Here is a 13328-nt window from a genome sequence, read left to right as displayed (position 1 = left end):
TGTTCAGCAATTGAGCCACAGGTATTCAGAAATTCAGGAAAACCAGTCTGGATGTTTCATTTCTTTTTTCATAAGGACATATGACATGATACAAGGAAAAAGATTGCCTGGTTTAAGTGCTAGTTTCACACATCCTTTCTCCAGATTGCTATATGAAGCTGCAGATAATATAAACACACATTCTTGTCTCTAGTTAGGCATATTATACTTAATGACCATATGGTCATTATGGTGTAAGATCTACTGTCTGTTGTATTTATATTCCTCAAGCATATTGTTCCTTCAACTTCACAGTGTGTTAAACTATTTCAAAGGGGAAAAATCCTTTCCCTCTTGTTTCTGGTTGTCCTATCAAGTGTAACCTTGGACCCTTATAGAGCAATTAGATCAGCCTCTATCCCCTCCTTTGTAATGAGGTTTCTTGCATTTCTGAGTCTATAACCCTTTAGTCTTCCCTAATGGGACATCATTATTCTGAAAGAAACAATGTAAATGTAAATGAATATTCTCATTAACGAGTCACAGAGAAACCTTTAGTGGTAGCGCTGTGGTAATTCTGCTTGTTATTTCTCTGGTATTCCATGCAGGATTATTTTTTTATAATTCATTATTAGTATTCAAAATTACTTGTTCTTTAATTTTGCATGTCTTTCATAATCCAGTGTTCCAACCAGTTCAACCATGTCCTTGTTTTATTCTCCAGGAACCACCTGTGAAACGTTCAAGGTCTCTGTCCCCAAGGAGCTTTTTGAAAGAGTCAGAGGAACTAAGGAAGCTTAAAATAGCTGAAAGAAAAATTGAAAACTTAGAAAAGGCTCTACAGCTAAAGGTGAAAATTAACAAACAGAACAACTTTTTAGCTCTCAGGTAGCATCAGCAAATAAGAATTACACAAACATTCTGCGAAACTCAGTGTACATGATAACATGCCTGAGTACATAACCTTTGGTCACAAAGCATTATAGACTCTTAGCCTGTACCATGTGTTGCTGTCTTCTAAGTGGAGTAAAGTACAAAGGACTTTATCTCAGACAGTATTCAAAAATATCCTTTTAACTTTTAAAAATCAATATCTGTGTTACATATCTGTGAATGTGTTTGTGTAGTTTTTTTATTTCTCACCCAAAGTATATCGCATGTGGTCATGAACTCATTTCCTAAGAGCACAGAAACTAGTGTGAATGACATACACCAATAGCTGTCACATAGGCGTATTAAGATTAAATCTGTACACCTTCAATACATTATTGTTTTGTAATTTTCAAAAAAACAAGCATGGAAGAAAATACGTAGGTCGTATTATGTAATACTCATTTCAATCCAAAATACCTATGCAGGAGATGGAACCTAATAGAATGTTTTTCACTATTCAGAGTAAATTCCTGAAGCATCACCAATAGTGTGAATATGGCATAGCAATTCTAGGCTCAGTGAGTTGGAGTACCTGGCTGCAGAGCCATGGGTCAGAGATTTTACTCCACAGTGTAACTCCCAGGAGAAGAACCAGCCTATGTTGCCTTGGGCAAGCTGCACAGTCCACAGCACCACCAGAAGAAGGGACTGGAAACCCATTTCCAGGCACTTTATACCTAGGAAATCCTGGCAATTGATGTGATGGCACATAATTAATTAATTAATTCATTCATTCATTAGTAGGATTTTAACTTTCAAAAAACTGAACTAATGATTATTGCCTGCCCTATCCCAGTGTCATGTTGTGAACTGATGTTTAAATTTCCCTTTAGTTTCAAAAGTGGTAAGGCCATGCAGCACTGTTGGGTGCTGCTCCAGAAATGCATGCATAAAGCCCAGTGATTAAGCTGAACTGGTTGCATTGTTCTTTGAGTTCTGTCCAGTATGTAGTCCCTTTAAATTTATGAAGATACAAATTGCATGTTGATGGTTGCTTTTAAATAAGGAACTTAATTATTGTATACTGCCATTTGTAAATTGTCATCTTTTACTCAGTATTTCCAGTATCTTAACTAACATCTTGGTGTTATGCAGATCCAAGAAAACGATGAGCTGGGGCAAGTCCATGAAAAGCGAAGAAAAAGGCTACAGATGTTACAGACCAACTACAGAGCAGTAAAAAAGCAATTAAAGCAATGGGAGGAAGGCTATAGCAAGTAAGTTACACAGCTCATTAAAACTGGTATGTATATTAAATATGAGTACAACTTTTGTTGCTTTGTTTTTGTAGAGAAGAAATGGATTTAAGTATAAGGTGTGGCAGGCATTTCTTGGCACTCCAGTCTATTTCTTTTGGAGAACAGGCAATGTAGACTTAGTGAGGAAATGTAATAGCAAAATAAAAGGTGAAGCTATCTTATTCATTTTTTATTTTACATTCCATTTAAGATTTTATGAATGGACAGCAGTTGTAAACAGTTTCACTATTTATTACTAGTGTTGCGAAAGGACTTTGTGCTCTCTTTTGTCACAGGCTGTGTCACTTAAATTTTGTGCCTGTTTATTCTGCTGTTCACATTTTTTCCTGTTTGTGCATGACAGGAAAAAGGAGGTGGAAAGCAGGGGGCAGAGGTGTGTAAGCCTGAGGTTCCTGCAATGCCACACTTACCCTATGTTGTTCTTTCCTCCAAAATACTTGCCTCCTCTAAGTTGCTGAATTGTTTGTTTTAGTTTCAACTCCAGTTGAAGTTGTTTAGATGTGTTGGTGTAGATGTGATTGAAATTCATTTTTCATATAATCTTTATTTGAGTCTAAATTCTGTGAATGGCTCCCAAACAGTCTCAAACCATGAACAACGTAAGTGGTTTAAACTCCCTAAAATATTATGAGCATTCTTACAGTAATCTGGGTGCATGTGTATAAATCATTCATATCCCAATTTACTGTCTTTTCTTTGCCAGTTCTTTGTGCCTTAAAATGGTTTTGTGGATACATCTGGTTTGTTTTTTCCCCTCATCACTGTTTTCAGGTCACATCTTGTGATTTCCTAAGATAGATACTGGTGAATCCATTATGATTCAACAGAACAGAAGTCACAGGTTCAGTGCCAGAAATTTTTGGTTGCCAGGACTTTAGGTGGTCTGGGCTTTATTCTTTGTGACCTCCTGCCATTCAGGAATAGAAAGTACTGGGCTAGGTAGACTTCTGGCTTTGTAACTCAGATCATGATGCATCCTGCTCTCACTACTTAATTGCTGGTGCAACGACTCATAAATCTTAGGGTACAGCTACATTAGCAGTGGGTCTAGATCCCTTTCGAATGGTGGAGCTTGATTGCCTTGCTCTTCATTCACATGGAAACCACTCTTGCAGCCCCTGTAGCTGCCATTTAGTCAACCACATGTTGGCTTTTGATCACTCCAACGTACCCTCTAATTTTCAGCCCCATCTGTCTTGTGACTTCACCCCTACATATGGGCCTCCGTCGGGACTAGAACTAAAAGAGCTGAAGATGATCATTGTGCAGAGGAGGAGGAAAGCTGGGCAGAGGGAGGTGGAGTTGCAGACACACACACATGCAGCTGCACATCTTAGAGGGAACCTTGAATCACTCCATTTTGATCAGTTTGGTTCCAATAGGCCTCTCTCCTTCTCGCTCACCACCTCCTCTCTTCTCTTTTGGGAAACAGCCTGCTTCCATTTGCTTGTGGGTGGGCATTAATTCTGTGTTTTATGCACACAAAGGGAGGGCATAGTGCCATGTTTCAGCTCCACATTTCTCCTTTTTCCTTTAATTTTTTTTGTAACTGGCATAGTGATTAAGTGATGCAGTGCAATATTGGAAAAATATTTTTTTAAAAAATAAAAGAAAACAATAATGCTTTTTTCCACCTCAAAATAGGATGGAAGATCTCATCTGCAATCATGGCCAGATCATACACACCTCTATTAAAGCATTTGTAGCCCTGCCTTTCTCCTTAAAAAGGACCCAAGGTGGCTTTAAAGACAATATGGAAAGCTACCCTGTTTCCCTGAAAATAAGACCTAACTTGAAAATAAGCCCTAGTATGATTTTTCAGGATGCTGAAAAATAAGCCCTACCCAAAAAATAAGCCCTAGTTAAGTGAAACCCTGCCTTCCACCATTGTGCAGCAACCAGAAGATGACATGACTGTATTTAAATAAATGTAGATTGGTTTACATGAAAAAATAAAACATCCCCTGAAAATGACCCCTAATGCGTTTTTGGGGCAAAAATTAATATAAGACCCTGTCTTATTTTCGGGGGAACACAGTAAAAACAATGAACGTACAGATACTAAAAAGGATCAGACAAATATCACACTGAAAGACAGTAAACAAAAGCAACACCAAAAATGCATTTAAAGCAGTAAAGCAGAACCACCCATTAAAAATCCCCACTCAGGCAGCCAGTCATCAGAAGGACAAGAAAGATGGGTCCAGCTTGGCCTCCTGTGGGAAGGAGTTCCAGAGTCTGGGAGCAGCAACAGAGAAGACCCTCTCCCATGTCCCTACCAAACATACTTTATTGCTGCCCTCACTTACTCCAGTTATGAGCCATCTGTGATGCTACTCAACATTACCTTCTTTCAAATTTCTTCCATCTAGTTTAGGCCTTGTGGATCTTCATATTTAGCAAGATTGTCTGTGCAGAAGGGATTTTCCACTGATGGTTGTTGCTTATTACCTTTTTCTGTTCACATTATGTGGGGTAAGGCTAACAATAGAAACAAAGTTATGAGTAACATTATTTCTAGGATATGAACCTTTGGCACAAAGATTTCCATGTTATGTTTATGTTATATGACCCTGAGGGTGGACATGTGGCGAGGATTAGTCATTTGGAGCCACCATTTGTGGAAAGTGTTGATTAGGGTCACCATGTGGCATTCTAATAGTCCACCTGTGGCATTCTAATAGTCCAAAAAAAAAAAAGAATAGCAAGCTCATAATGTGAACTAGCTCTGAGTTGCATATAGGTGATATGGAGCAAGGATCAACGCATCAGGTTCAGTAATTAACTACGGCTGTATTCAGTATCAGATATTGCAGTGTTGGGTCTGCATTAGCTCTAGCTACATGTTACAGCCTCAGAGTGCAGTTGCAAACCTAAGTCTGGTCCCCAGTGCCCCAAAAGTATTGATCAAACTTTCACATTTCCCTGAATAGGGAAATTATGAACTAATATAAAGGAAAGGTGACTTGCTACCAATTTATAACTTGGTCTTCATTTATTACGGAAGGTAAGAAATAATTCTGTTATTCTGTGTAGTGATGGACTCAGGAGATCTGGGTTCAAATTCCTACTTCCCCATGGAAAATTACTGGGGAGAGGGTTGGAAAGGTAAAAAAATTCCTTAAATATCTCATTTATCTTGAAAGGACTGGCAACACATAATACACACAAAACACATAATAGAAATCATGTGCTTCAGTAGAAGTCCATATATCTGTAGAAATGTAAATTTAGCTTTATTTTCCTAAGGTAAAACTTTGTACCATGACCATTTACAATTTATAGTAAAGTAGTGAACACTTCTTACTATTTATTATTATGGTTTCAAATGCCCTTGCACATTGTAGAAAATAACCAGGGTCCTTTAAATCATTTAGAGGTGACTGTCTTCGTGATATTCTGAAATGGCAAGTGTAGGAATCACAGTGTATTTCCCTTATAAATAGAGCACTTGAAATCACCTCATATTTTCCGTCATGTATTAATGCCTTGTCTTTGTGTGTTGATATGTGTTATGTTGCCTTGGCACAGGAAGAGATTAGTAGTTTCAGGTCAAATGTTTGTGTCACTGAATACTGGAGAACTGGCGCTTCTAACCTTTCTTTGAGATCCTGTCAGATGTTTCTACCTTTTACTTGCTGTTTGCTCACTATATGAATGAGATAACAGTATATTCTCACAGGCATACATTCTGAACCCTGGTATCATGTTCATGATATACGCTTCTAAAGTTAGTTAATGGATACTATAATTTCTGTGCACCAAAGTTTAGGAGAATTATTTCAGTAATGTTGCTGGGTTTAGCTATATCAATTGTTTGGGCCCTTTTTCTCCTCTGGGATTTGAAATCTATTCATTTTTATTGGCTATTTTTTCTGTTTTAACAAACAGGCCTGGGAGGAGTAAAAGTGGAAAGGAGTGTTCAGATCCTCAGCATCTGTGTCAAGAAGATTCTGATGCTACATGGAATGAGCTGGCATATTTCAAAAGGGAGAACAAAAAGCTATTGATTGAAAAGTGAGTTTCTAAAAAAAATGATATACATTGAGAAATGTGCTGCTGATTCTTTGAATCTTTTTCTTGTTGGGCCTTGAAGGCCACACAGAGGAATTCCTTTCAAATACCAAAATTAAATCATCTTCTTCTACCAGAAACAGAGAGGAAAAACAGTCTCTCCCCCCAGCTCCTTTAAATCAGTGACAACAAGTTTGCTAGCACTAACTGAAACTGTATTACATGATCTAGGGATTGTGTTAATTAATATGGCTCTCATCTGTTGGAGGTGTCGCTCTTCATTAGCTTGTATTTTACACACTGCCGTGCTTCATTTTTGGAATGAGGTGGTGAGGGGATAACCTAGCCAGCCATCCTTGTTTGATCTCCTTGATACATACGCAATGCAGAATGCCTCAGCTCTCTTGGTTCCATGCCCTGTCCTGCTAATCCCAGCTGAGCTCATTATGGTGTAGCCTTGCTGCTGCTCTTGGAGCCAGAGCTGTCCAAGCTAATTACTAGTAGCAGCAGAGCTGCCTGTTAAGGGTCTGGAGTGGATCTGCTAACATGGTCCTTCGTAGTGACCTGTAAAAAGCACGAGGGAGTTGCTTTCTTTCTTGCCGTGCACAGGCTGTCCTTTGGGTTTAGTGCTGATCCCTTCACACCACTCTTTTAGCTGTGGTAAGTGTAAAACTTGGTGAAGGAATTCTTACTTTAGAAAACATACAGTTTGCCTCTTTGATCTTATAATTCATAGACTATTATACTCACCCTGCTAAAATAAGAACATTCCCTTTCATACTAGACAAAAGGAAGTTGGTAGGCATTGCATAATTAGCCTTTTAATGATATTTTAAAATGTATTTCGTCAAGCTGATTTTATTGTTTAGCAATGAGGATGCTTGAAACGCTGAACAGTTTTTTGTTCTTTTGAGATTTCAGTATATTTGTCAGGAATATGCCTGTATTGATACGATATCCAGAATATTCTGTCAGCATTCGACTATTGAAGACTCTCCCTTTATTTTTGCAGTTGGAATTATCCAAGCCCAATTTCATCCATAGCACAAGTTTTTTCTCTCTCTGTATTGGTATCTTCGGCAAAAAAAAAATGTTATGACACATGAAAATGAAGTCCTTTATTTGCCCCAGTGGGCAAAGAGTTTAACCAGAGATTGAGGCTATTCACTGGAATAATTAATTTGAAGATTTATTTAAATCACAGCAGATAAATAAGATCCATGAAATGAAGGCACAAGATTAAAAAGTCAAAGGAAAATCTGTGAATTTCTAACAGAATACTGTACAATGCAATGATGATGTGAAAAGTGTAAAGCAGAACAATCTGGATTAAGGTATCAGATGAAATTACAATTACGCAAAATTAGCCTAACTTTCCTCTAGCCCTCTAACTGAAGCTCAGTAATTTCAGTAGACTTTGGCACAAAGACTGAGAAAGAAAGAACTATAGCTACCTGTTTCCAAGGATCAGGTTCCTGAAGACTCAGAAAAATGTGCACAATTGATCCAGAAGAATTCAGATTGGAAAAATGAGAAGGAAAAATGGAAGATTCTAACCCATTGTGAAAACTGAAGCTTCTCTCAAAATCAAGGCAAACTAACACCCAAAGGGCCCAGGTCAATCAAAATCTGCAGAAATAAAAATTACATGAGAAAAAAATAAACCAAAAAGCATTTGCTTATGTGTGTAAATGTGAACATGAATCAATGTGACTGAGTGTCCTTCTTCCAAGTCACAATTGTGTTTTGTTCCATTGATGACCTTAACTTTCCCTGCATTTTGGTTGACTTCACCCCAAAAATTCAGTTCTGTATTGATAGATGGAAAGTTGGGAGAAAATGTGCATTGCACCATCTTTCTTTCTTCCTGGCCAATAATCTCTTTGGCCTGTGGCACATGAGGTGATTGTAGCATCTTATCTGGGTACAGTATCTAACTTTGTAGCCTGTCTTTACTGTTCTATTGTCTTTCAGTTTGGCCAAAGCTTTGTTGTCTCGGCCATCATGTATATGTCTTTTTGCTCATTCCATTGTCAATTTGTGAAATTTTGTGTGCATAGAGTGTTAAAATAATTAAAGGAGTATATAGAAAAAGCACCCCTGAAAATGAAAGTTCTTTTAAAAATAAGGCTCCAACAACAGTTTACTAAAGTCATTGCAAAACAATTAGCTTGCTCTGCAGCCAAGTAAGGTCATAACACTGCCTAGCAAAAGGAATTGTTTTAATTACTGTCAGTTGAGTTCTGGGAGAGAACTAAAGTAATTGAAATAACTAGAATGCATTTATGTTGCTATGTGTTACTATGAGCAGATATAGTGTTTGTACTCTCTGTAACTATAATAATGTAGTGTTACAATAGCTTATTATGTTCCAGAATCTTGGTGTACCGGAGCCTTTATTTTACAGGCCTTTACTCCTCTGGATTTTTCGAAATTTAAGCCAAAATAATTGCATTATTGTTTTAGTGGCAGCCTCCTAGATTTTGTAACTAGAGGAAGTGCAGGGACAACGGAGATTCCTATTTAAAAAAAAAAATTGGTGCACCAGGCCCCTGGACCCCCCAATCCCTTCAGAAACAATTGTTGATAGTTAATGAAGGATAATTCATTATTTGGCAAATACTGTATGTATGTATGTATGTATGTATGTATGTATGTATGTATGTATGTATGTATGTATGTATGTATGTATGTATGTATGTATGTATTTATTTATTTATTTATTTATTTATTTATTTATTTATTTATTTATTTATTTATTTATTTATTTATTTCAACTTATATACCACCCAACAGTGCAATGCACTGCGTGAAATATCCTATCAGTAATACATAAATGGGGTGTTTTTTCTCTTTGCTTTACTTGTGGAGTCTTAATCTTGTGTCCAGTTTTAGCACTTCTGAACAAGTTTAATTTTAAAATAAATCCTTTTAGCAAAACCCTTCTGTACATTCAGCATCAAATCTTCCAATTCCTTTTGTACCCTTCTACTTGGGAAAAATGTGTACCAGTATATATTTGTCTTAGAAACATTATCCCTGAACTTTGCTGTATTGATTTAGAATGATCCTGCCCAGTTCAGTTCAACTTTTTCTTTTGGCAGCAACTCCTTCAGCATGATTGTCTTTCTTTCTAAATCTTCCAGCCAGAGACTACTGAACATGCTGAGCTTCAACTAGAGGGCTGGTGGAAAGTTAGGCTAATTTTGCATAATTGTAATTTCACGTCATACCTTAATCTAGATTGTTCTGCTTTACACTTTTCATTTCATCATTGCTTTGTATTGTGTTAAAAATTCATTGATTTTCCGTTTATTTCTTTTATACAGTATTATGCCTTCATTTCAGGGACGTAGTCGCGCTGTGGGCTAAACCGCAGAAGCCTGTGCTGCAGGGTCAGAAGACCAAGCAGTCGTAAGATCGAATCCACGTGACGGAGTGAGTACCCGTCACTTGTCCCAGCTCCCACCAACCTAGCGGTTCGAAAGCATGCAAATGCAAGTAGATCAGTAGGGACCACCTCGGTGGGAAGGTAACAGCGTTCCGTGTCTAAGTCGCACTGGCCATGTGACCACAGAAGATTGTCTTCGGACAAAACGCTGGCTCTATGGCTTGGAAACGGGGATGAGCACCGCCCCCTAGAGTCGAACACGACTGGACAAAAATTGTCAAGGGGAACCTTTACCTTTACCTATGCCTTCATTTCATGGATCTTATTCCCTGTTTTTCTGCAGTGATTTAAATAAATATTCACATTTATTGCACCTGTGAATAGCCTCAAATAATCTCTGGTTACACCTTTTGCCTGCTGGGGCAAATAAAGGACCTCATTTTCAACACCATAACTGCTAGGATAATGATTTGGGCCCCAAATTATCTTTGCATCTGTGGTTTTGGCAGTATGAGCTATATAATTAGCAGGACAAGTCCTGGAATGATGGATGATAACATCTAAACAATATAATTTTTCTGAGTATGAAATGAAATAGTGTTTTGGTCTTTACTGCAGCTTACATTTTAACATTCTAACTCTACATTGTTTTGGCCTCTAGATCTTGCTGTGGCAGACTCAGTGGGTATTCTAGTCAAACTGTACCTTTTGAAGACAGCGAGATATTCTGACATCTCTTAAAGTGTGCCTCCAGATGGGGCTTTTACTGTGCAATTGTGCTGCTTCATTCGTGGCAGTTTATGAAAAGCTCAGACAAGGATGTGGTCAATTTCCAGTCCTCTTGTGCTTTCCTCTTGTTTCTTCTCTTTTTTCTCTGAAAAAGATGGAATTGCAGCTCAGCTTGTTTTAATTAACAGAAGTAGGAACTCTCTGTGTAGAAGTACCTCTATGAAGAGAAACCTGCCATATTAACAGAATTTTAATATGCAGTCTAATTACATGATGCAACTTGGTTATTATCGTGATGTGCTTCGAAGAATTTTAGGAGATGTACTGTATCTGATATTGTCCTTACAGTCTATGTTGGGATAGACACAAAGAAATTCAGATTTTTAAAAAGTTTTATCATTCGTGTTTTTGCTGTGTCATTCAGTGACTAGGAAGATTGTAATCTTGCCTGTGAAGAGTTTGAATGTTGAAGTCATGCTCTCAGGACACTGCTGTCATTAGTAGAACATACATTAGTGCCTCAACTTACAACCGTCCCGAAATACGACTATTTCGAGTTGCGACCAGCTCCAGCCGCAAAATTTTGCTTCGACTTGCGGCCGGATCTTCGAGTTGCAAACAAAAGAGGCATGGAAAAAAGGCGGGGAATTCAAATTAGAGTACTAGCCATTTGTTGGCGAAGAGCTTCTTTGTAGCTCTTTAGCCTCAACAGTTAGAATGTGTGTGTTGGAGGAGGCTCCGGACTGCCTGGTGCTGCTTTCAGCTCCTGAGTAAGTACATTTACTTTGTTTTGCAGGGTGGGTTTGGGTTTTGGGGATATGTTTCTGTGCTGTACTGTGATTTTTTTGGTGTTTTGGGGTGTGTGTTTTTTCAGCCCTATTGCATTCCAATGGGGCTGGCTATGGTGTTTTTTGTTGTTTTTTATTTGTTTTTCAGCCTCATCGCGTTCCAATGGGGCTGGCTATGGTTTTGTTTTGGGGTGTTTTTTTGTATTTTTTAAATGCTGGAACAGATCAATCGCGTTCCAATGCATTCCTTTTTTTTTCTAGAAACAAAATTTATTTATTTCTAAAGAATGAAAAGACAATTGACCATATTACAAATATTAAATACAAAATTATTCCCCACATTTCTCCAAATCACATAAATACCTTTCCCCATCACCTTTTAAAGAAATATTGACCAACAATCTAAGTCTCTTTTCAAACCACATGTCTCAAAGTCTATTTTGTTGGCATATTTTAATAATGGCTTCCAATTATCCGTGAATTTATTATGGCTTATTTCTCCTCTATGTACTCTATTATCATTTTTTCCATCAGCAATGTATGCCATATTTTACTTGTGAATGCTTGCAGTGAGAGATCTTGGGCTTTTCCCCATTTTTTAGCTATTTCGAATCTTGCAGTGCCTATAAGATTTGCAACTAATTCTTTATATTGTAGTTTCTCATATCCCCTTGTGAATAATGAAAATAAAAATAATGTTTCATTAATCTCTATTTTTTGATTAGTCAGTGTTTCTATCCATTTAATTAACTCCAGCCAAAAAGTTTCTATTTTGGGGCAAGAGATTCACATATGTTCCAGAGTTCCCTTTTGTCTGCAGTTCCTCCAGCATTTATCAGATATATCTTTATTAATTCTATGTAGTTTTGTAGGGCATAGATGCCATTGATGCACTACCTGTAGAACCATTTCTTTTGCACTTGCTGAAATAGATTTATATGGATATTTTTTTCAGATTCCTGTCCAAATTTCTTCAGGTATCTTAATATTTAAATTTGTTTCCTACACTGTTTTAGATCCTCCACCTTTTCCATATTCTTTCTCAATAATTCTTTTATATATAAGTGAGGTTAGTCCTCTCTTTTTATTTTTTATCTTTTTGTATACAATATTGTTCAAATTCAGTTAATGTTCTTAGAAGGCCAGTTTTTTGTTGTAAGTGAGTAGCGAAACTTATTTGTTTTATTTGTAGCCAATTGCTTTTTATTTGCTTTGTTTTCTCTTCTATTTGCCTGATAGTAAATGGTTCCCCTGAGCCGAATAAGTCATTAATTCTATATATTCCAGTTTGCTTCCATTCCTTAAATTGTGCATATTTCTCTTTAGACTTAAAATCTGGGTGATCCATGAGGGGACATAAAGGGGATACGGGGGGGGCAATGTTTTACTATGTTTTCTCCATATCCTTAATGTTTCAGAAATGAATGGGTTCTGTATTTGTTCTCCTTTTCCAATTTTTTTTAGTATAAATATACTTGTTTCCTATGTCCGTTTTCATTTCAGTTTCCATTTTGACCCAGTCTGAATTTTTACAAGTCTCGTCAATTTGTATAAGTTTAATAATTTGGTTTATTTGCAAGTCTTCATAATATTTTTGGAGCTGTGATATCCCTAATCCCCCCTTTTGACCCTGTCTATATTTGACACTATTTATAAATTTTATCTTCTTTCCCTTTCCTGCAATAAAATTTTCTAGCTTTCCTTGCCATAGTTTTAATTTTTTTTGTATCTGTCTGTAATGGGAAATTTTGGAATAGAAATTGAAATTTTGGTAATATATAAGATTTAATAAAAGCAATTCTCCCCAGCATTGATAGGTTCAAATTGACCCACTTTGTCATTTTTTCTTTTGTGAATTTAAATAGATTTTTATAATTTCTGTAGATTAATTAAGATTTTTTGTTACCCCTATTCCTAAGTATTTAAAACGTGAATAACATAGCTCTAAATGAGTTGCTTTTCTATTTTCATTTTGTTACCTAATAGGGATATTTAAACATAATAATTTAGATTTTTGGAAAATAATTTTTAAACCTGTATATTGACTATATTCCTCTAATATTTCTTTTAAATGTTCTATTCTTTGTAATGGGTCCTCCAAAAAAAGGAGCATATCATCTGCATATAAGTTTATTTTGTGTTGTTTATTTTTTGTGGACAGTCGTCTAATGTTTTCACTTTCACTTATTTTTATCGCAAGAGGTTCTATTATTAATGCAAATAGGATTGGAGACA

The 13328-nt window shown here is 36.7% G+C and overlaps 1 protein-coding gene across 12 annotated transcripts in view; it reads left to right on the top strand.

Annotated features, from left to right (window-relative positions):
* Nucleotides 1-13328, top strand: part of CNTLN (centlein) — a 484545-nt gene that overhangs the window by 239621 nt on the left and 231596 nt on the right. For 10 of the 12 annotated variants that reach the window (XR_013541453.1, XR_013541452.1, XM_020797526.3 and 7 more), the window contains 3 exons: nt 704-829; nt 2008-2129; nt 6063-6188. Coding sequence is in view for 10 of the 12 variants with exons in the window: in XM_020797526.3 (XP_020653185.3) it covers nt 704-829; nt 2008-2129; nt 6063-6188 (374 nt within the window). In the remaining 2 variants the exon portion in view is untranslated. The remainder of the gene's footprint in view (nt 1-703; nt 830-2007; nt 2130-6062; nt 6189-13328) is intronic. The other 2 variants (XM_020797524.3, XM_078384931.1) reach the window with 1 other exon arrangement.

This window comes from Pogona vitticeps, chromosome 2, assembly GCF_051106095.1.
Source record: "Pogona vitticeps strain Pit_001003342236 chromosome 2, PviZW2.1, whole genome shotgun sequence".
Taxonomy (NCBI): Eukaryota; Metazoa; Chordata; class Lepidosauria; order Squamata; family Agamidae; genus Pogona; species Pogona vitticeps.
Note: the sequence above shows the minus strand (reverse complement) of the source record. Positions and strands in the feature narration are given on the sequence as shown.